We start from the raw sequence: 23,080 nt of genomic DNA on the forward strand, positions 1-23,080 counted from the left end.
TCTAGCCATATCATTCTAGAATTCTGACCTACAGATCTGTGAGATGATAAATACGTATTTTTAGGTAAAATGATAGGTTTCTGATCATTTGTTATGCACCAATAGGAAACGAATATGGATTTTGGTATTAAGTGTGAGCTGTTGCCTTACCATATACTTAAGTGTGCAGTGGCTTTGGAATCAGGCAGAGAGGGTGGTGGCTGGAAGGACTCTAGGGACATGATAGGAAAAGCCTAGACAGGGTTGATGGGGGTGACAGTGGGAATATGGATGCTGGGGATGCTATAAGTGCAGTGCTATTGGGATCTGGGGGGAGGAGTCTCCTCGTGTAGTGGAATAAGGCTTGGCAAAGTTTGTTTCAAGGGGACGCTGGGTTTCTTCTTGCCCTTATGGGGAAAATGAAAGAGGAAACATAAGCAGAGGAAAGACCTGTTGAACAAAAAGACACTAGGGAGTGATGATTTTGGAAATTCCCCTCCATGCTGCTGTTTCCTCAGCAGTAGCCACTGTACAACCGTACAATAGCATTTAGTTACCTCAGTGTGCACATCTTCCTATGTGATTTCTTTACCCACCCATGGCTTCTGTGCTATTATCATCAGAAATATTATGTTTATTTGTATACACATACCCAAATACGTGTGTGTGTATGATTGTATATATTTGTATACTTGTTATATATATATATATATATATATATATATATAGCCTTATGCAACAGCTTTTTAAACAAGTTAAGGGGATGAAAGAGAGGGTATATACATTATGCAGTCTCTTACAATGATCTGCATAAGTACCAGTCCCAGAGAACTTCATTTGTTCATGTGCATCCTAATTACCATCCATTGTCCTTGCTTTCAACCCAAAGAATTTTCCCAAATAAAACTTAGGAAGCAGATTTGCTAGCACCAGATTCTCTCAGCTCTAATTTATATGGTAATGTTTTTATTATGCCTTCATTTTTTTAGAGATAATTTTGCTGGATATAAAATTCTTGGTTGGTATTTCCTTCCCCCACCCCCAGCACTTTGAGTATGTTATTCACTGCTTTCTGGCTATCATTGTTGGCTATTGTGAATACTGTTTAAAATATATTGTTTTTGACTGAAGCAGTCTTTAATTCTTTTTTTTTTTAAGATTTTATTTCATTTTGTAAAATATTTATTTATTTTGACAGAGAGAGAGAGAGAGAGAGAGAGATCGGGGGGGGGGGGCAGAGAGAGAAGGAGAGAGAGAGAATCCCAAGCAGGCCTCACCAGTTAGTGCACAGAGCCCGACTTGGGGCTCAAACTTATGAAACAGATAATGACCTGAACTGAAGTTGCACGCTTAACCAACTGAACCACCCAGGCACCCCACTTAAAACATTTAAAAAACCTCATTGCAGTCTCTTCTTGAACTCATGCTTTATGAGGAGAAGTCTGATGACATTGCTCCTCTATAGGCAAAGATTTTTCCTCTGATGTCTTTCAAGATTTCCTCTGTCTAATTTTTTGCTGCACTGAATATGATATGTCTCTCCATATATCTTATTTGATGATGTTCTCTAAGGTTCCTGGATCTGTGGTTTGGTGTCTACCATTAGTCATTAGTCATTACTCCTTATGGCTTCAAATATTTCTTCTATTCCTTTCTCTTTTTCCTCTCCTTCTGATATTCCCACTATGTGTATGTGACACTTCTTGTGATTGTCCCACCATTCTGGGGCATTGTGTTATTTTTTCACTTTTTTTCTCTTTGTCTGTCAGGGTTTGGACATATCTTCAGGATTCATGACTGTCCCCTTGGCCATGTCCACTTTGCTGATGAGTCCAGCAAAGGGGATCTTCATTTCTGTGACAGTGTTTTGATTTCTAACATTTCCCTTTAACCCCACCTCCCTTAGCACTTCTATCTCTCTGCTCACATGGCCCATCTGCTCCTCATGCTGTCTACTGTATCCATCAGAGCCCTTAGCATATGAGTCATAGTTTATGTTACCTGTCCGGTAATTCCAACATCTTTGCCACACCCGGGTCTGGTTCTGGTGCTTCTCTGTGTCTTCAAACTGTGTTTGGTCCTTAAGTATGCCTTGTAACTGTTGTCAAAGCTGACATGATGTATGACTAAGGGCCTTTAGTGTGAGGCTTTGTTTACCTGTCTGCGTTCACTGCTGTAGTGGTGGGTCCAAGGACAGACTTCGTGGGCTGATCCTAATTATTTTACTGTGGTAAAATACACATATACCATCCTAACCATTTTATTTTATTTTTTTAATTTTTTTTCAACGTTTATTTATTTTTGGGACAGAGAGAGACAGAGCATGAACGGGGCAGGGGCAGAGAGAGAGGGAGACACAGAATTGGAAACAGGCTCCAGGCTCTGAACCATCAGCCCAGAGCCCGATGCGGGGCTCGAACTCACGGACCGCGAGATTGTGACCTGGCTGAAGTCGGACGCTTAACCGACTGCGCCACCCAGGCGCCCCCTTTTTTTTTTTTAATTTTTTTCAACCATCCTAACCATTTTAAAATATACAGTTCAATGGCATTCCTTATATTCCCATTATTGTGTAACCATTACCACCAAGAACCCTTGTCATCTTGCAAAATTAAGACTATATTCATTAAATAATACCTACTTTGCCCTTGGCAACCACTACTGTACTTTCTGTGCCTATTTTGACTACTCTAGGGACCTCATGTAAGTGGAATCCTACAGTGTTTGTCTTTTTGTGACTGGCTTATTTCACATAGCACAATGTCCTCAAGATTCATCCAGGTTGTACCTTGTGTCAGAATTTCCTTCCTTTTTATTTTATTTTTTTTTTGAAATTTAAAGAAAAAATTTATTGAAGATCTGAAAAACAATTCCTAAAAGATTGGCTTTTCCAGAAAACTGTAGCTACACAACGCATTGCATCTATCATGTTAACACGTGCATTAGACACAACTACAAAACCATGAAACAAGCCACCATTCTTCAACAATCGGAGCAAAGGGACGATGCCTAAGGAACAGCATGGATGGCCTGTAGGATGGCCTCTTTACTTTAAGCACCATAAAAATAGGAGCACAGACGGATGAGCGTGTTCAGGTATATACACTGAATCGAACCTTTGGCACTAGGAATCAGAGCAGTTTGTCATACAGCATTAACACATATTATAAAAGTGCAGAGTGTCAAAGGGATAGAACCACCAGCATTCAAAAGGAGCTTGGTCGACTAGGCAATAAAACACTCTACAGTATGTCTCTCGTCGTCCATCACTGAATACACTGGTAGCGACTTTGAAATGAAAAAAAAGAAAAGAAAAAAGGAGCTATAACCCCTTTTATTTTCTCTGTTTAAGATCAAACAGAAAACAAATATCAATTCTGTTATACACTAACATTTGCAAAGTACATCATTTGTACAAGAGGAGGACTAAACAAAAATGTGTTTACAGAAATCCAAACAGCGTCAGTGCCTCGCCTCACACAGCTTTCCGATGGTACTCAGGCGGGGCGACTTCATAATCGCTAGCACTAAACAAGGTTGCAGAATTCTTTGCCAGGTATTTTAGGAAGTCATGAAGATAATTCAGCAACAATGCAAGACTCTTCTCATCCAGAGGAGTATAGGCCAACATGGCTCCAATTCGTACAATCTCAGTAGATGCGGCGCCCCGTACACCTGGGACATGGGCGCGTCCGGGTGGTCTGCGAGAATCTCCGCGTACTGTGGCTTCTCAAATTTGTAGAGCAGCTGAGTCCCCAGCATCACATTGAAGTACTCCTTTATGCCGGCCACCACCTCATTCACAGCATATTCATTATCTGTGTTTCCTCGAGATTTCTTGTAATTTGCATAATCCTCTAGAATGGAATCCACGTTCTTCTTGGCAGGAAGATAAAACAGCTGTTTTTGCCGGGTAATTAAGTCCCAGTCATCAACAAGCCACGGTTTTAATTCTTCAGGAATCTTTACTTTCACTTCAACTCTGTTCATGAATGTTTCCTCATTCCACGGTAGGATCCACTCGGGCCCTTTTCTTGCGAGGAGGCTGAGGTGTCTCGCTGGTACTGCCACCATCTCCATTTCCAGGTGTTTTCTGTTCTTTTTGGTTTTCACTTCAACACTTTTCTGCTGCAGGCCGGCGGTCTTCTTCCCTGGGGCAGCGCCTGTCATCTTCCCCTCTGCATAGTGCTCCTGATTGTCTTTTTGAAGTTCTCACTGTTTCTGCAGATTGGTGTCCACGTACTTGAGTACTCTGCTTTCTGGAACCCATTCGTCCCAATTTTTATTCCAACCACTGTAATATATAAAGTATTTCACTTGTTTGTCCTTTATGGCAACCTTTACACTCTTTGCTTCATAGAGAAGAGGCCCATGAAAGCACAGCACTCGCTCACCCTCCTGGAATTTGGGCTTCGGGTCCTGTTTCGGCGCCATTTATATCTTTCCTTCCTTTTTAAAGCAAACTAATATTCCATTCTATTTTAAAGGAAGAACAATATTCCATTGTATGTATAGAACATGCTTTGGTAGTCCATGCATCCACTGATGGACACATGGCTTGTTTCCATGTTTTATCTACTGTGAATAATGCTGCTATGAATATGGATGCACAAATATCTCTTCAAAATCCTGCTTTCAATTCTTTGGGGTATGTGCCAGTGGAATTGCTGGGCCATGTGGTAATCCTATGTGTAATTTTTTTTTTTTTTGAGAATGGCTGTACTGTCTTCCACAATGGGTGCACCATTTTACACCCCAACTGACAGTGCATGAGGGTTCCAATCTCCACATCCTTGCCAATTATTGTTAGTTTCTGGGTTTTTTTTTTAATGTTTATTTATTTTTGAGAGGGAGGGAGAGAGTGTAAGCCAGGGAGAGGCAGATAGAGAGGGAGACACAGAATCTGAAGCAGGCTCCAGGCTCTGAGCTGTCAGCACAGAGCCTGACGTGGGGCTCAAACCCATAAACCATGAGATCATGACCTGAGCTGAAGTCAGAAGCTCAACTTACTGAGCCACCCACGCGCCCATGTTTTGTTTTTTTAATTCTCCTCATTGTAGTTGTGTTTTCTCACTTCTTTGCATGCCCAGTGAACTATGAGTGGATGCCAGACATTGAGTTTTACCCTGTTGGTGCAGGATGTTTTTGTATTTCTACACATCTTGCTGAGCTCTGACCCGGGATGCATTGAAGTTACTTGAATAGACAGGCCTTTTAGGTCTTGCTTTTGGGATTGTTAGGTGGGTCTGTGCAGGGCTCAGTCTGGGGCTAATTATTCCACACTTCTGCAGTGAGAACTTGATGAGCACTCTATCCAGTGCTCCATGAATTATGACTTCTTCATGGCTGGCTGGTGGGACCACTATTCCCAGTCCTGTATAAGCACTGGGTACTGTTCCCTCTCATTCTTCCGGGAGATCCTTTGCTCAGCTTCGGACAGTGTTTACATGTGTTTGTGCTGATCTGTGCTCAGCAGAACACCAAGAGGGGGTCTTCTTCAATCCCCCAGGGTTCACCTCTGTGCAGCCCTCACACCTCTGGTTCTCTGTGTGGACAGGCTGAGCCACCTTGGTGTCCCATGACTCAGGCAAGTGCTTTTCCAGGCCCCATCCAGGATCCTTCCTCCTGTGCTGTGCCCCAGAAGCTGAGACAATGCTAAAGCTACTTCCATTTATTTCCTGCCTCTCAGGGATTACAATTATGTACTAGTTGATATCCAAGTACTGAAAACAGGTTTCCTATATCTATCCTTTTAGTACTTCATGGTGGTTTCAGATGAAAGGTAAATTTGGTCTCTGTTACTCTATATTGGCCAAAAGCAGAAATGTTTCTCATTATTTTATTCAAACCCACATGAAAACAAAACAGCACTTTTTCTTTTAAAAAAAATACACATCAATAGCATGAAAGCATATTCATGCTTCTTTTTTGAATTTCCCTTTTACCTTCCCATTCTGGGTAATTTCTTCTGACTCATATTCTGGTCCACAGAGTCTCTCTTCACCTGAGTCAAGGTAATTATAAATGTCATTCAATGAGTTCTGAACTTGATTTTTGTATTTTTCATTTCTGGAAGTCCTGTTTGGTTCCTTTTCAAATCTCCTGTGTCAAATTTATAGTTTCCAGTTGTTTCAGAAGTTTACAGGCCTGGTTTTATCTCCTTGAACATAGTAAGCACATTTGTTTTACAGTTTCTGGCTTATAACTCAAGTATCTGGGTTTCTTCATGTCTGTTTTTCCACCAGTTCTGTCATGGCAAATTATCTCATGTTTCTGGTCATCTTTGTTTGTGTGCTGAACAGATATTTAAATGTCATTTTTCAGAATAATCCCAGGCCCAGGGTGATGTGACCACTATCCTAAGAGGATTTCTGCTTGCTTCTCCAGGGGCAATCTGGAGCTCCCTTACACCAAGCTTGGGTTTGAGATTTTCTGAGCTTCTGTGAGATTCAAGGCTGGACTGCAGTCCATGGGAGAGCTGGCTCACTGCCCGCTCCCTCCTAGGGGGCATCCCATCTTGTCTGCAGTCCAGGGCAGGTGTGGTTTACCATGGTCCACACCCCTGGCGAACCATGGCCTCCTACTGTTGTTTCCCTAACCCCAAAGACTGCCAAAAGTAATACAGCCACAAAGCTGCCATTTCTGAAAAAGCAGGAGCAGCCTTGACTGCTTGACTCACCTCTCCACCTCCTTGCTCCCCTGGGTTTGGTGATTCATTACCACGATTTAGATGATTTAGATGTTTCCTGCCTCTGTGAAGATGACGCCTATGTGTTGTCTTCATGGGAAAGCCCCTATTAAACTGTTTGCCATTATTGGAAACTTGTCCATATATTAAACTCAACATTTTAAAGTGTTCTCTTTGTTTATTTTTGTATAGTGTGAGGTCACGTTCTTAGTTAATTTCTCCCATGTAGTAGCTACTTTACCAAGAACATTTGCCGAATATCTCCTCCTCTCCCATTGGCCTCCAACACCACCTGAGTTATGTGTCAAACTTCCACACATGGAAGGATCTAATCTTGCACTTGATTCCACTATCGGTTGTCCAATTCCAACCAGCTTCTGTGCCTGCATAGGCACCAGTGTGTTTTAACTACTAGGGTGTCATAATAAGATTTGGTATTTAAAAGAAAAATTTATCTATCACCCTTCCACATGAATTATAACTTTTAAAACCAGTCTTTTCTGTACATTTAAAAACTATCTCAGATGTGTGTGTTTGGGGGGGGAGCTTAACACATATTCTTTCATAGTTCTGAAGGTCAAGGGTCTGAACTGAGTCTGATGGGGCTACAATCAACAATTGCATCTGCAGGGCTGGTTCCTTGTGGAAAAGAACCAATTCCTTGCTGACTCCAACTTCTAGACGCTGCCAGATACCCCGGCTTGTGACAACATCACTCAATCTCTACTTCTGTGGTTACTTTGCTTTCTCTTAACATGAACCCTCCTGCCTATCTTGTATAAGGACCCATGGGTTTTCACACTGGGCCAATCTGGATAATATAGGAAAATCTTCCCATCTCAAATGCTTACCTTAATCACACCTGCAAAGTCCCTTTTACCAGGAGGGGTACATTTTCACAGGACATGGGGATTAGGATGTGGACAGCTTTGGGGAACCATTAGTCTGTCTGCCATACCACTCAAGTAATTGCTATATCATATTTTTACTGGATTCTCATTGGCCTATAGATTGATTTAGAGACAGGTACATTTACGACATTAAGCCTTTATATCCATGAACATTGGATATCTCACCATTCATTTGTCTCTAACATCTCAATAAACTTTTATAATTTTTCTGATCCTTAGGTAATCCTAAATACTTAAACATTTTGTTGTATAGTAAATGTCATGTATCTTTAAGTGTGTATCTCAGATTTTGTTGCTTATGTATACACATATGATTGTTTATATTTTATCTTCATTCTAGGAAACTTGCTGAATTCTACTACTAGAATAATTTGTAAATTCTTCTAAATTATTCACATAGACAGACAGGTCATTTTTATTACATACTCATTTCCACTCTTCCACTCTTTTGTATTTGATTTTCTCAGTTTCATAATTGTAGGGATGTAATAAGGCAATATTAATGAATATATAGCTTATATATAATTTACATTAATATAATAAAAATACAAGCTCATTTCAATAGAGCATGAAGGAATTTAATAATGACCATTAAAAATACATGATTAAGGGGCACCTAGGTGGCTCAGTCCAACCTTGGCTTAGGTCACAATCTTGTGGTTCATGGATTTGAGCCCTACATCGGGCTCTGTGCTGACAGCTCAGAGCATGGAGCTTGCTTCAGATTCTGTGTCTCCCTCTCTCTCTGCCCCTCCCCCACTCATGTTCTGTCTGTGTCTCTCTCTCAAAAATAAAGAAACATTTAAAAAATAACAAAAAATACAGGGCTAAAAACCTTACCAAAGTTAAAAGAAGACAAAAAATCCCTGACTTGACGAATATATGCTAAAAAAAAAAAAAACCAAAAAAAAAAAAAACCTGACAACAAAGCTACAGAAAACATCACCATAAATGAAGACAACCTAGGGACCCTCACTATACAATCAGGACTAGGATAGGTGCTATCACCATTCTCAATGACACTGGGAAGAGCCTAGGAACATCACTGTACAATCAGAACTAGAAAAGGTGGCTTCATCGTTCTTATTAACACTGTTCTATTAATATGTGTTTCTAGCTCTCTGGGTGAGCACTGTTTCCTGTCTATCTCAACCTTGACCAGTTCCATGCATTCTGGTCCCTCATATGCAGAAGTGAGAAGTTCAGCTTCTTGGGTGTCTCCATGAATAGGGTGTACATGATGAAGCCCTGGTCTAGACTACATGCTCCCAAAGCACGCTTTACATCTTGTCCATAATGCATTTTCCTGGCTCATTGTTCAAACCCCATAGTTTCCTTGGGTCTTGATGAAAGAAGAGAGCTATTCTTGTAGCCAATAGCCCTAAGCCCTTCTTCCACCAGGCTTAAAGTCAGAGTTTCTATAGGAGACTGAAGTGCATGTGTCGTGGTGCTCACTAAAGCACATTTTATAGTCCTCCCCTGGAAGAGTGAAAGATGACATGCCATGTGCCAAGATGGCAGAACAAAGCCTTCTTGTGAACCAGTGCCACCCTGAGTGTGGGTGTTGTGGCAGAAATGAGAGGTGGAAGTTAATGGCTCTGAAATCCTTGAGTTTCTAAGGGGCTGCTTTCTCCAACAGGAAATTGCAGGTATGGAACATTCCACACTCTGCCCTGGATGATGAGGACACACCTGCAGAGACTCACCTGGAGCAGAGAAGGGCAGGCAGAAAAGGCAGCCCCACCCCCCAACTACTGAGACCATCCCATGGCCACAAGTTTGTTAGAGAAGAAAGGTGTAAAGAAGAGAGAATGTGGCCATGGGCACCCCTGGCCTGCTAGGCTGTGGGCAAGTGGGATCCTATGTGTCCTCTCTTATCAGCTGTCCTTTGTCATTTGGAGCTTCTGCCTCTGCAGGGCAGTGTTGGTGACCTCTGCAGCAGAGGGGCCTCTGGACTGTGAGCATTCTGTGTACCCTGGGGCAGAAGGCCTGAGAACGGCAAGCAGAGCTTCTTGCCACACCTGCAGGGTTGGCCGGACCCAGACCTTGGTTGGTCTAGCGTAGCCACCCCACACACACGTGGGGGGCAAGTTGTGTCTGCAGGAGACAGGCAAGCCCAACTCTTTCCCAGCTCAGAGCAAACTCCTTATTTCTTGCCAGAGTGCTGTACTTACAGAAAATTGCTAGAAGTTGGAATGATGATCTGGCCTGATTTGCTCCAGGATAAATGAAAACGTGCTGTGTCAGAATGTTTCACTGGTGTTGCCAGCCACACAGAATGGGTCAGTATGCCTCTCAGGAGCCATCGCCCACCCACTTCTTGCAGCCAACCCAACAGGAATTCAGGCCTCGGCTCTGTGGGCACATCCCACAGCTGATGACCACGCTCTTCCTTTCACCATGAGGTGAAAGGCTCATCCCCTTCCTCAAGATCTCCCTCCCAGGCCACTTCCGCATCCTTCCCTGAAAGGCTCTTACCTTTTCAAGTTGGGTGGCTTTCTTCTCCAAATTCTCTTTGCCTTCTGCCAACTGCATGGAAAGTGCAGAGTGAGGGGCTCCAGCCTGGGGGTCTGGAAAGGAATGGAGGCAGAGTACAGGGCGCCATACCCTCTGCAGGATGGGTGCTGATCTGGAGAGCCTTGAAGGGCAGCAGTCCTGAAATACAATGCAAGGAATGCAATATTTCCAGGGATCAGATGCCAGAGAACAGTCTTTACTGAATGGTGATTACCTCCGAGATATTGACAGGTTCCTTAAAAGCTTATGAAAATGAAAAACCCCAGACGAGGGTTTCTGAATGTGGCCTTGTGCCACCAGAACTCTGTCGTTCCTTTGCACAAGCGAATGGAGTCCATACTAATAGCCCCGGAGACATGTGAGACTGGAGACATGCAGCTTAAAACGAGAACAGGAAACCGAGAACAAACCTTTTAACATGAGGCCACAGATGTCTCAGAATGGCAGCACTGATGTCCTTCTTAGCTTAAAAGGGGACAACAAAAGGGGTGCCTGGGTGGCTCAGTTGGTTGAGTGACAAACTCTTGGTTTCAGCTCAGGTCATGATCGTGGTTTCAAGCCCTGCATACAGCTCTGCACTGAGCATGAAACCTGCTTGGGATTCTCTCTCTCTCCCTCTCTCTGCCCCTCCCCTACTCATGTGTGCACGCGCGCTCTCTCTCTCTCTCTCTCTCTCTCAGATAAATAAACATTAAAAATAAGCGTTTATGGCTGCATAACATTCATGATGAATAGCTATGCACAAGCGCCCCTTACAAATCATCATACTTCTTCCCAGATGCATCCCCCATGAAGCAATTAAGCCACTGTCCAGCCCAGTGGTGAAACCATTAGACAGTAGAATATAACCTGAGGAAGTGAGAAGGCAAAGTTCAAGACCGCCTCTTGTTGATAATTTAAACATATAGGGGTGCCTGGGTGGCTCAGTCGGTTGAGCGTCCGACTTCAGCTCAGGTAATGATCTCTCACAGTCTGTGAGTTCGAGCCCCGCGTCGGGCCCTGTGCTGACAGCTCAGAGCCTGGAGCCTGTTTCAGATTCTGTGTCTCCCTCTCTCTCTGACCCTCCCCCATTCATGCTCTGTCCCTCTCTGTCTCAAAAATAAATAAACGTTAAAAAAAATATATAATGGCCAGGGCACCTAGGTGACTCAGTTAAATGTCCAACTTCAGCTCAGGTCATGATCTCATGGTTCATGGTTCAAGCCTCACATCAGGCTCTATGCTGATAGCTCATGCTCTGTCTCTCTTTCTCAAAAATAAATAAACATTAAAAATTAAAAAAAAAAAACCATATATGTCAACCCTAAAGAACCAGTGTGGTTTAGCTACACTGACCAAGACAAGCAAACTTAGGAAAGTGGAGCCGTCACTAGCAACCTTAACAAGATAAAAAGGAGTAGGAGAGAAACCAAGAACAAATGCACCAAAAGGAAACTGAGCTGCATGTCCACAGTGGAGGGGAGGAGTTCATCTGGAATACAGGACGTTTCTCGGGGTGTGTCTAGCATTACCGTGCCCAGTGATTAAATCAGTGGAAAACGACACAGTTCAGGCAGAACCAATGGCACAGGTGCTTCAGGAAGGCAGACTTGGGTCATTGCACCAGGTCACGGGCCACAACCACCTGAGGTGTTTGCCAAGGGCAAAAGGGGATACAGAATGAGGAGTGGAGGAGAGTACTTACAGAGACCAGCAAGGACCACGTGCCCATTTGCAGAAACTCGGACTGTAATTGCAATGAGTATTTTTTCCTCATTTTGTTAAGAATGTGTGTGTATGTGTGTGCGTGCGTGTGTGTGTGTGTGTGTGTGTGTGTGTGAGGATGCCTGGGTGGCTCAGTGGGTTGAGAATCTGACTCTGGATTTTAGCTCAGATCATGATCTCACAGTTTGTGGGATCAAACCCCATGTCGGGCTCTGCACTGAGCACGGAGCCTGCTTAGGACTCTCTCTTCCCCTCTCTCTCTGCCATTTCCCCACTCACGTGTGCTCACTCTCTTGAAATAAATAAATTAATTAATTAATTAAATATTTTACAAAAGAATAGAAGATTCTATAAGAGAAAAGTGAGCATCACCTGTGCACTTTGCATACTCTCCTGGGAAAGGGTTAGTGCATTTTCACTTATATTCGAGATGGTTCTATCATGATAGATAGAAATAAGACTTCATATTGTCGTTATTTGGAGATTAACTATGGATTAAGGAGATATGTACGGGCACTGAATTGACAAGGAATGAACTGTCATGGGCAATTTTATGGGTCAACTTGGCTAGGCTATGGTGTCCAACTGTTTGCTCAGATGTTCTCCAGATGTTGCTGTAAAGGTGTTTTGTACATGTGATTAATATTTATAATCATAGACTTTAAGTAAAGGAGATTACCTTTGTTATGTGAGTGGCATCATCCAATCAGTTGATGGCCTTCATAGTAAAGCCCTGAGGTATCCTGGATCTCTGCCTTAAGGCTGCCACATTTCCAGCCTGCTCCATTTCCAGCCTGCCCACCTGCCCTGCAGATTTCAGACACAAGATGTAACATTGAAATCCTGGTGCATTTCCAGCCTGCTCACCTGCCCTGCAGATTTCAGACTCAAGACCTTAACTTCAACACTTGCTCAAGACTCCAGGCTACTACGTGCCTTATAGATTTCAAACTTGCCAGACCCCACTCCTGGTTCCAAAATCTGTATTTGTTTCCTGGGGCTGCCATAACAAAATAGCACACACTTGACTTAAAACAATGTAAATTCATTCTCTCTCAGTTATGGGGGCCAGGATTCCAAAAATGAGGTGTCAGCAAGGCTGTTTGTGTAAGGGTTCTGAGGGAGTACATCTCCACATCCAGGTTTCTCATGCTGCTGGCAACTTTGGCATTCCTCCACTTGTCGATGCAACCCTCCCTCCATCTCTGCCTCCACCTTCACACTGCATTCTCCATCACAAGGCCATCTTCTCCCTGTATGCTCCTCTCTCTTCTTCTCATAAAGCAACAGTTATTTTGGATCAAGGATACCCTGGTTTGACCTCATTTTAACTTTAATTACATTTGCAATGACCCTATTTCCAAATAAAGTCACATTCTGAGGTACCGACAATAGGACCTCAACATATCTGTTATGGGGCAAGCGGGGTGGGGGGAGGATAATTCAAACTGTAACAGATGGTACTACTCTCCAGATTCACTAAAGTCAAACTTCCAGCAGGGTTTCCTTAGAAATTTATAAGTTGACCTTAAAATCCATGTGAAGGACTCAGAATAGACAAAAAAATTTTGGAGAAGAACAGAGCTGGAGGACTTAATTTTGTGATCGCAAATTTATGACAAAGCTACAATAATTGAAAGAGTGTGGAATTTGTGTTAGAACAGAAATACACCTCAATAGAACAGAATTAGGAGTCCAGAAATAAACCCTTCATTTATGGTCAGTTGTTTTATGACAAGGGTTCCAAGACAATCAATGGGAAAAATATTAGTCTTTTCAATAAATGATCCTAACACAACTGTACATCCACATGCAAAAGAGTGAATCTGGACCCCTGCCTCACACCATATTCAAATTTAACTCCAAATGGATTGAAAGCCTAAATATAGGAGCTGGAATTATAAAACACTTAGAAGAAAACACAGGATTAACTCTTCATGACCTTGGTGGTTAAGCAATGATTTCTTAGATATGACTCTAAAAGTACCAATGTCAAAAGAAAATAGATAAATTGGACTTCTTTAAAGTTAAAAACTTTTGTGAGCCATAGAGTGAATTCAAGAAAATCAAAAGGTAACCTAATTTCTTTCTACTGTGAGAAAGTACTTGGTAATCATACATCTGATGATACTTGTATCACGAATATATAAAGAGCTCTTTCAATTTAATACCTAAAAAAGAATCGATGTGAAACTATCATGAATGGAAGAAAATTCAGTCAAGTAGCATACAAAGAAACAACAGCCTTCATAAATAAAACAAAATCTAGTTAGAAGCCACCAGTATCAGGAATGAAAGAGGGTCATTACTACAGGCATTGAAATAATAACAAGGGAATTTTTCTAACAACTTTATGGCTCTAAGTTCTACCACTCAAGTGAAATGGACAATTTCTTTGAAAGATACAACATACCAAAACTCCCTCAAGAATAAACCAATAACCTAAACAATCCTATAAGTATTGCAGAGCTTAAATTCATAGTTAAAATCCCCCAGAAAAGAAATGTTGAGGCCAGTTTTACTGGCAAACACGTGGATGGATCTCAAATGCATTATACCAAGTAAGGAAAGCCAGACTTTAAAGAATGCATCTATGACATTCTGGAAAAGGCAAACTGTGTGGATGGAAGTCTAGATTAGCTGTTTCAAGGGACTATGGGCAGAAGGACTCTAAAAGGGAAGGCAATGGGACTCTTCTATAGCTTGATTGTGGTGGTAACATGACTGCAAGCATTTTTCAAAACTTGCATGATTTGATTCATTTTACTGTGTGTAAATTATACTTTAATAAGAATGGTTTTTGACCAAGTGGATGACAGATATATATAAGTAGTGACTGATGTAACAGAACTGAGTAGGCCACGGAAAAAGCAGAAAACATCCTGATCTACAATACAGAATCCTCAGGAAGAAGCGGTGTGTCTAGCTCTGACTGTGGGAGGGGTTGATACACCCAGGAGTGTCCAGGGAAAACTGAGAAGTTACAACCCTAAATCTTCCCCCCACTCCACACCTTCAGGCTATGTGCCTCACTGACTATCGCAGACAATCTAGAGTTCTATTTTCTGCAGAGTAACAAGCAAAATCCACAGTTTAGGGCCCTGGGTGCCAGCATTAGGTTACGAGCATTAGGACATAGTATACACAATGCAGATTATTAAAACACAACTACCTTCTACCTGAGTTCCCAGAGTCTGCAGTAAGACCCCTGCCTCAGGAAGGAGCCTGAGATCATGTGTACAAGCTGACAAGCTTAGAGGGATGTCCTGAAGTTACTGACATCACAGGCTACCCATGACTCACCAGCACTGTCCACACCCGAGTTTCCAATCACTTTTCATTCCAGTAGTCTTAATTTCAAATGGAAAACAAAGGAAGAGCAGACATCGAAGGAAAGCCTCCAACATGGAAAATAAACATCAATTCAAGCAAGTGAAAATAGCAGTTTGGTGGAAATTAACTCAGCTGGGAGAAGTTCCTTCAGGTTTAGACAAAAATGATGAGCACATTCCATGTTATTCCTCCCACTACTCACAACCACACAAGTCACACACAGATTTTGAAAGGATAAATAGACTAGCTAGGGGCCACAGGACTTGAAGAGCAGCTCAGTGGGGAGTTCCCTGCAGTGTTTCTTTCCTCCCATGTACCCAACTTGGATGTAGAGGAGGCTGCGACCTGGAAATGCCCACACACATGCATGCATACACACTCTTTCTCACACACATACGCTCACACACATTCACACACACTGACTCACACACACACTCTGAAACACACTCACACACTCTGACACACACACACTGACTCACACACATACACACTCAAACATACACTCACATACACTCACACATACCTACACTCACTCTGACACACACTCTCCCACACATGCACACACGCCCTCACACACATATACACTCATACACACTCTCACATACATACACATATGCCAACACACATGCTCACAGTCACACACACACACTATCACACACTCACACACCCACACATTCTCACATTCACACACCTACACTCACACTCACACACAGTTTCCCAGACATGCATGCACACTTTCACACACTCACACATATACACTCATACACAGTCTCACACGCTCACTCTCACACACACACATATACACTCACACATGCTCACAGTCACACACATACACTCACACATACCCACACTCTCACAGACTCACACACATACACTCTCACATGCTTACACATTCATGCTCATACATTCACACGTGCTCACAGTCACACAATATACTCTCACACGCTCACACACACCCATACTGTCACACGCTTACATACTCTCACATGCTTACACTCTCACACACTCACACACATGCTCACAGGCACACACATACACTCTCACATGCTCACAGCCACACCTTTACATGCTTACACACTCACTCTCACACACTCACACATGTTCACAGTCACACAATACACTCTCACATGCTCTCACAGTCACACACATATGCTCACACGCTCACACATACCCACACCCTGACATGCTTACACACTCTCACATGCTCACAGAATCTCACACACGTTCACACACATACTCTCACACATTAGTCCTAACTAAACCTACAGACCAGGGTGGCCCAACATGATGGAACGCTCTAACCATCCTTCCTATTCTCAAGGCAGACATTGGGAAAGCTCCACACTCTGCCCCCCAAAAGGCGCCTCAGAAGCAGAATTCATCAGCGGAAGGCCAACTTCCAACCGCTTCCCCCACAGTAAGGTGGTCCCTGCAGAACCTGCAGGCTGAGATATCTCAGCCTCAGCATTATTGACCTTGGGTCTGGACAGTTCTTGGTTCTGGGAGGGTGGCAGCAGGTGCACTGTAGGCTACTTAGCAGCGTCCCTGAACAACCCACTAGATGCCAATACCACACCCCCCAATTCTGATCATCGACAATGGCTCCTGACACTACCTAATGTCCCCTGGGAACATCACTCCTTGTTGAGAACCAGTGCCATGTGTCCACACCCCCTGCAGGACGGGCCCTCTTCTCTCCCCCCACCCAGAGTAGGAGGCACCACTCTTTCCCATCCCAAGCCTGCAGTGAGGGGACGCAGGTGGAGTCCTGTCCCTTGGGAAACATGAAGGTGGACAGACAGGCCAGAACACATGAGCCGGAATGTACAATCAGAGTGACCCCAAGAGTGGGCTGTCTGGGAGCGACGCCACCAGAGACTGGCTCCCTGATGGGGAATGAGGAGCCTGCAGCCTGCGGGTACTCCAGGAGGAGGGGGCCTGCCCAGGTGGCTGAGACACCACGTGTCTGCCCAAAACAGGTAGTCAGGGTTCCCGCCAATCAATGTTCCTGGTGTCTTGTGCCCTGCTCCATGGAGCTGCACGCCCTCATGTGTTCTGTGTTGTCACGTGCCCCCTGCCATGGCACTGTGGTGCCCTCATGTGTTCCCGGTGTTACGTGCCCCACGCCGAGGCGCTGCAGTGCCCTCACGTGTTCTGTGCTGTCACGTGCTCTGCGCCGAGGCGCTGCGGTGCCCTCACGTGTTCTGTGCTGTCACGTGCTCTGCGCCGAGGAGCTGCGGTGCCTTCACGTGTTCTGTGCTGTCACGTGCTCTGCGCCGAGGTGCTGCGGTGCCCTCACATCTTCCTGGCGTCGCATGCCCCAGCAGGGTTGCAAGTCAGGCGAGGTCCTGCCCTTGAACCCCTGGGACCCTCCCACCTCATGGCTTCCCGGCCATCTGTCCCTCATGCTGTGCTTGGAGCCTCGGTGCCTGCAGCCCCCAGCCTCATCCTGCTCCTGCTCCTCCTGCCCCCCACCCAAGTTGCAGCCATAGCCCATGGACACCCCAGGATCGAGGGTGTCTCCTTGAACCGAGACGTGGGTAGGACCCTTCCCAGCCCAAGTTGAAGGGGTCCTAGGGGCGATTTTGGGGCTTCTTTTTCCGTGGGGTGGAGGCCCACCCCTCTCTGCCCCTCTTCTCCCCTCTCCGCCCCTCCCAGCCCCTCCCTGCTCCTATCCTCCTTTCACGCCCTTCCCCGCCCCTCTCCGCCCCTCCTCAGCACCTTCCCTTACCTGCCTTCCCTTTCCTACCCTCACTCTCATCCCCTCCCTTGCCCTGGCCTCCCTTCCTTGGCCCTCCCCCCAACTTCCCCTCCCATTCCCTCTCATGCCTCACCCCTCCCTGTCTTTCCCTTTCCCTGCCCTCTTCCTGACCTCCCCAAACTTTCCCTTCCCTTCTCACCCAGAGGCAGGATCTCTCTGCCACTCTGTGTTTCTCCCCAACCCAATCCACCTGCCACCGCTGATAACTTGCAGACTCTGTCCCTTTCTCCTCAGCCTGTGGCCATCGTTACATACAGGGGAAGATTGTGGGGGGCGTGGATGTCCCAGAGAGGAAGTGGCCATGGCAGGTCAGCGTGCACTATGCAGGCTTCCACGTCTGCGGAGGGTCCATCATCGATGAGTACTGGATCCTGTCGGCAGCCCACTGCTTCCAGAAGTGAGTGGGCAGCACCAGATGCCATTCCCTAGGAGGTCCAGGGCCTCTGGGGTTGACCACGTTGGCTACCTACAGCTGGGACTTCCCAGAAGTGGGGGAGAGAGTGGCGCCCAGCACACAGTTCCAGCCAGGGCAGCCTCTCCTCTCACAGGGCTTAGGGCTCCTTGGGGGCCATTGGCTCTTTGGGACAGGTGTGGAGCCTCGTCATAGGATGAGAGGTGAGAGGAAACATCACAGGAGAGGTGAGGAAAGACGTACCTTCATGGGCGACTCACTGCACACCTAAGTTCACCCTCCTGGGCTGACGGTGAGCAGCATGTCATGATGAGTCCCTGAAGCCTCCATGGGCCCAGCTTAGGACTTCTTTGGGGGCAGTTTTCCTAGACAACCAGGATTCCAGTGTGCTGCAGGAGTTTGCTTTTCCATATCCTGGCTGAGAGCCTGGAGACCCAGGCCACCATGCTCCAGGCTTCCCTGGGCCTGTGAACTCCTAGGAGACTTCCCTTCCCAGGTACAAGGTGCACAAGCCACTGTGCCTCTGTCCTCTGTCCCCACAGGGAGAAGAACACTGAAGCATTTGATATGTACGTGGGCCTTGTGGACCTCAGGGTTGCAGGCAATCACACCCAGTGGTTCGAGGTGAACAAGGTGATCATTCACCCTACGTATGAAGTGTACCACCCTATTGGAGGGGACATTGCCCTGGTGCAGCTGAAATCTCGCATTGTGTTTTCTGACTCTGTGCTCCCAGTCTGCATTGCACCCCCAGATGTGAACCTTCAGAATGTCATTTGCTGGGCTACAGGATGGGGAGTCATCTCCCAACAAGGTAAGAGAACTAAGGGGTCAATCTCTTAATTGGAGCTTGTGTAGGATTACAGCTCTGTGTCACTACAGAGAAGAATGAATTCTGTCAGTTATGGGAGTGCAGGTGTCTGGAGACTGGAAATCCCACCCATCAATCACTATTTCTTTGTCAGTGTGCGGTTTTGTTATCCCTGGCTGTCTTTGTTGTCTACAGAGAAGGAGTTACATCGATTCTGAGTACAGAATGTATATTTAGTATATTGAAAATACAAATACAGATTTCAAAACAGAGTTTTCCTTAAGATTCTAAATTCAACTTATAAACAATCTTTTTAAACTTATTTTAAAAATGGGGGCACCCGGGTGGCTTAGTCAGTTAAGCATCCAACTTTGGCCCAGGTCATCTCACAGTTTGTGAGTTCAAGCCCCGCATCAAGCTCTATGCTGTCAGGAGAAAGCCTGGAGCTTTCTTCAGATCCTCTGTACCTCTCTTTCTGCCCCTCCCTCACTCATACCATCTTTGTCTCAAAAATAAAAATAAACATAAAAAAATTAAAAATCTATTAGTTATTTTAGTTTTCTCCATAATGGCCTCATATTTTCTTTCTAGGTTTATACCTGAGTACTTTAGAATTTTTATGGTTACTGAATATTTTATTTTCTTTTTTTAATGTTTATTTATAATTTTTGAAAGAGAGAGAGAAAGAGAGACAAAGCATGAGTGGGCAAGGGGTAGAGAGAGGGGGAGACACAGAATCCGAAGCAGGCTCCAGGCTCCGAGCTGTCAGCACAGAGCCCAACATGGGGCTTGAACTCACAAACTGCAATATCATGACCTGAGCCGAACTTGAACACTTAACTGACTGAGCCACCCAGGCGCCCCTGAAAACTTTTTTTTTATTGTATTTGCTGATTAGTGACAGCTATTGATTTTTGCACATTGATTTTTCCAGCCACCTTATAGAACTCAATTTTAATACCTTGTCAATTTAGTATTTGGAAAAGAAACATCCTATTTTTTTTCTAAATAATGACTGTTTCATCATTTCTTTTCCCATATTTTCATCTTTTATTTTTTTTATTTTTTCGTCTTATTGCAATGATGCTAGGTCTCCTTCTCTTATTTTCTATTTTAATGAAAATCCTTCTAATAACTTGCTATAAATTTGTGGTCTGGTCTGGAGACTTTAGATTAATCTTATACCAGGTTAAGAAAGATTAATGTCTGCTTAATTAAAAAAATTTACTGAATTTAGGCTGCTAGAAATTCAAATTAGAAAGTTATAACTTTATCACGTTCAATGTAATTCCCATGGTAACAAAGAAAATATCTGTAGAATATACACAAAAGGAAATGAAGAAGGAATTTAAACATTTCACTACAGAAAAAAAGTGTTTAAGCACAAAAGAAGACTGTTAATTCAAGAAATGATGGACAAAAAGATACAGGGCATAGAGAAAACAAATAGCACCATGACAGAAGTAAGTCTCTCCTTATCAGTAATTACTTTAAATGTAAATGGATTAAATTCTCCAATCAAAAGACAGAGATTAGAAGAGTGGATAAAAATACATGATCCAATTCTGTGCTGTTTGTGAAACTCACCTGAGATCCAAGGGCACAAACAAGTTGAAAATGAAAGGACAGAAAAATATATTCTTGCAAGCAGTGACCAAAAGAGAGCAGGGTGGCTACACTATTACCAGATAAAATAGACTCTTAAAAAAAAGTTACAAGAGACAAAGAAGGACATTATAGATGAATAAAAGGTTTACACATCAGGAAGATATAAAAATTATAAGCATTTACACACCTAAAGACAAACCATCAAAATATATGAAGCAAAAACTGACAGAACTGAAAGGAGCACTAGACAGCTCTACTGTAATAGTTGGAGGTTTCAATATGCCTCTCTCAACAATGGACTGAACAACCAGACAGAAGATAAGGAAGGAAAGAGAGGACTCGAACATCACAATGAACCAACTAGATGTAGCAGACACACATAGACACCCACCCCGCAACAGCCACACACAAATGCACTTGTGAAATTTTTCAGGATAGACCATACATTAGGCCACAAACAAAGTCCCAGTATATCTTAAAGGTAAATATCCTACAAAATATCTTCTCTGACCCAGACAGGGTGAAGTAGAAATCAGGAATATAAAGAAAATGGAAAAATTCACAAAACCATGAAAAGTAAACAACACGTTGTTAAATAACAAATGGATCAAAGAAAAAAAATCACAAGGAAAATTACAAAATACTTAGAGACAAATAAAAAAAGAACTAAAATGCAACATACCAAAACGTATGGGGTGCAGCAAAAGCAGTACTATGGGGAAAAATTATAGCTATGCCATTTATTCTTTTATAAAAGAAGTACTTAACATTTATAAAGAAGAAAGACCTCTGATAAATAACTTCACTTTCCAACTTAAGAAACAAAAGAAGAACAAACTAAACCAAAGCTAGCAGAAAGCAGACAGTAACTAGAAAGCAGAGAAAATTAAATAGAGATGAGAAAAAAAAATAGTCAATAAGACCAATGTTAGTTATGTGAAAAGACCAACAAAATGAACAAACCTTTAGGTAGCCTGACTACAGAAATGAAACTGAGAACACCACTACTGACATCACATAAATAAAAGGATTTTAAGAGAATACTAGACATAACTCCACGCCAACAAGTCTGATAACATACATGAAAGGGAAAAATTCCTAGAAATGCCCAAATTACCAAAACTGACTCCAGAGAAACTTAAAACTCCAAGTGAGTTGTAACAAGTAAGCAAGTTGGTATTCACAAACTTCTCAACAATAAAAGTCTAGGACGAGGTGGCCTCCCTGATGAACACTACCAAAGATTTAAAGAAAAGTTAATGGCAATTCTTCTCAAATGATATTTGAAAAACATAGGAGAGAAGGGAACACTCACCTCATTCTATGGAGCCAACATTACACTGATCCCAAAGCAAGACACAAAAGTATGAGACACTATTCTTCGTGAATGTAGATGTAAAAATCCTCAACAAAACACCAACAAACTTAATTCAACAGCACATTAAATCCCAAATACAAAATCTAACAGCACACCTAAAGGAAATAGCAGCAGAATGGCAAAGACACCCCAAACCCAGCAGAAGAAGAGAAATAATAAAGATCAGAGCAGAAATAAACAATACAGAATCTAAAAACACAGTAGAGCAGATCAATGAAACCAAGATTTGGTTTTTTTAAAACATAAACAAAATTGATAAACCTCTAGTCAGGCTTCTCAAAAAGAAAAGGGAGATGACCCAAATAGAAAAAATCACAAATGAAAATAACATTATTACAACCAATCCCTCAGAAATACAAGCAATTATCAGGGAATACTATGAAAAATTCTTTGCCATTTATTCTTTTATAAAAGAAGTACTTAACACTTATATGCCAACTGGACAACCTGGAAGAAATAGACAAATTCCTAAACACCCACACACTTCCAAAACTTAATCAGGAGGAAATAGAAAATTTGAACAGACTCATAACTAGTGAAGAAATTGAATCAGTTATCAAAAATCTACCAACAAATAAGAGTCCAGGACCAGATGGCTTCTGTGGGGAATTGCACCAGACATTTAAAGCAGAGATAATACCTATCCTTCTCAAGCTGTACCAAAAAACAGAAAGGAAAGAAAAACTTCCAGACTCATTCTATGAAGCCAGCATAGAATTTGATTCCCAAACCAGAGATCCAGCAAAAAAAGAGAACTACAGGCCAATATCCCTGATGAATATGGATGCAAAAATTCTCAATAAGATACTAGCAAATCGAATTCAACAGCATATAAAAAAGAATTATTCACCATGATCAAGTGGGATTCTTTCCTGGGCTGCAGAGCTGGTTCAACATTTGCAAAGCAATCAATGTGATACATCACATTAATAAAAGAAAAGAAAAGAAAAGAAAAGAAAAGAAAAGAAAAGAAAAGAA

General features: G+C 43.1%; 1 protein-coding gene and 1 pseudogene across 1 annotated transcript in view; one reads left to right on the forward strand and one right to left on the reverse strand.

Moving 5' to 3' along the window:
• Positions 1 to 2,806: 2,806 nt before the first annotated feature.
• Positions 2,807 to 4,418, reverse strand: LOC121016684 (mortality factor 4-like protein 1; annotated as a pseudogene).
• Positions 4,419 to 17,424: 13,006 nt separating this feature from the next.
• The window catches only part of PRSS38 (serine protease 38), a 13,803-nt gene continuing 8,147 nt past the window's right edge, over positions 17,425 to 23,080 (forward strand). Inside the window, exons 1-3 of the mRNA XM_040454325.1 lie at positions 17,425 to 17,672; positions 18,128 to 18,290; positions 18,848 to 19,119. Of these exons, the coding sequence (XP_040310259.1) occupies positions 17,513 to 17,672; positions 18,128 to 18,290; positions 18,848 to 19,119 (595 nt within the window). The 5' untranslated portion in view covers positions 17,425 to 17,512. The remainder of the gene's footprint in view (positions 17,673 to 18,127; positions 18,291 to 18,847; positions 19,120 to 23,080) is intronic.

Source organism: Herpailurus yagouaroundi, unplaced genomic scaffold, assembly GCF_014898765.1.
Source record: "Herpailurus yagouaroundi ecotype Mexico unplaced genomic scaffold, PumYag 212, whole genome shotgun sequence".
In the NCBI taxonomy this organism is placed as follows: domain Eukaryota; kingdom Metazoa; phylum Chordata; class Mammalia; order Carnivora; family Felidae; genus Herpailurus; species Herpailurus yagouaroundi.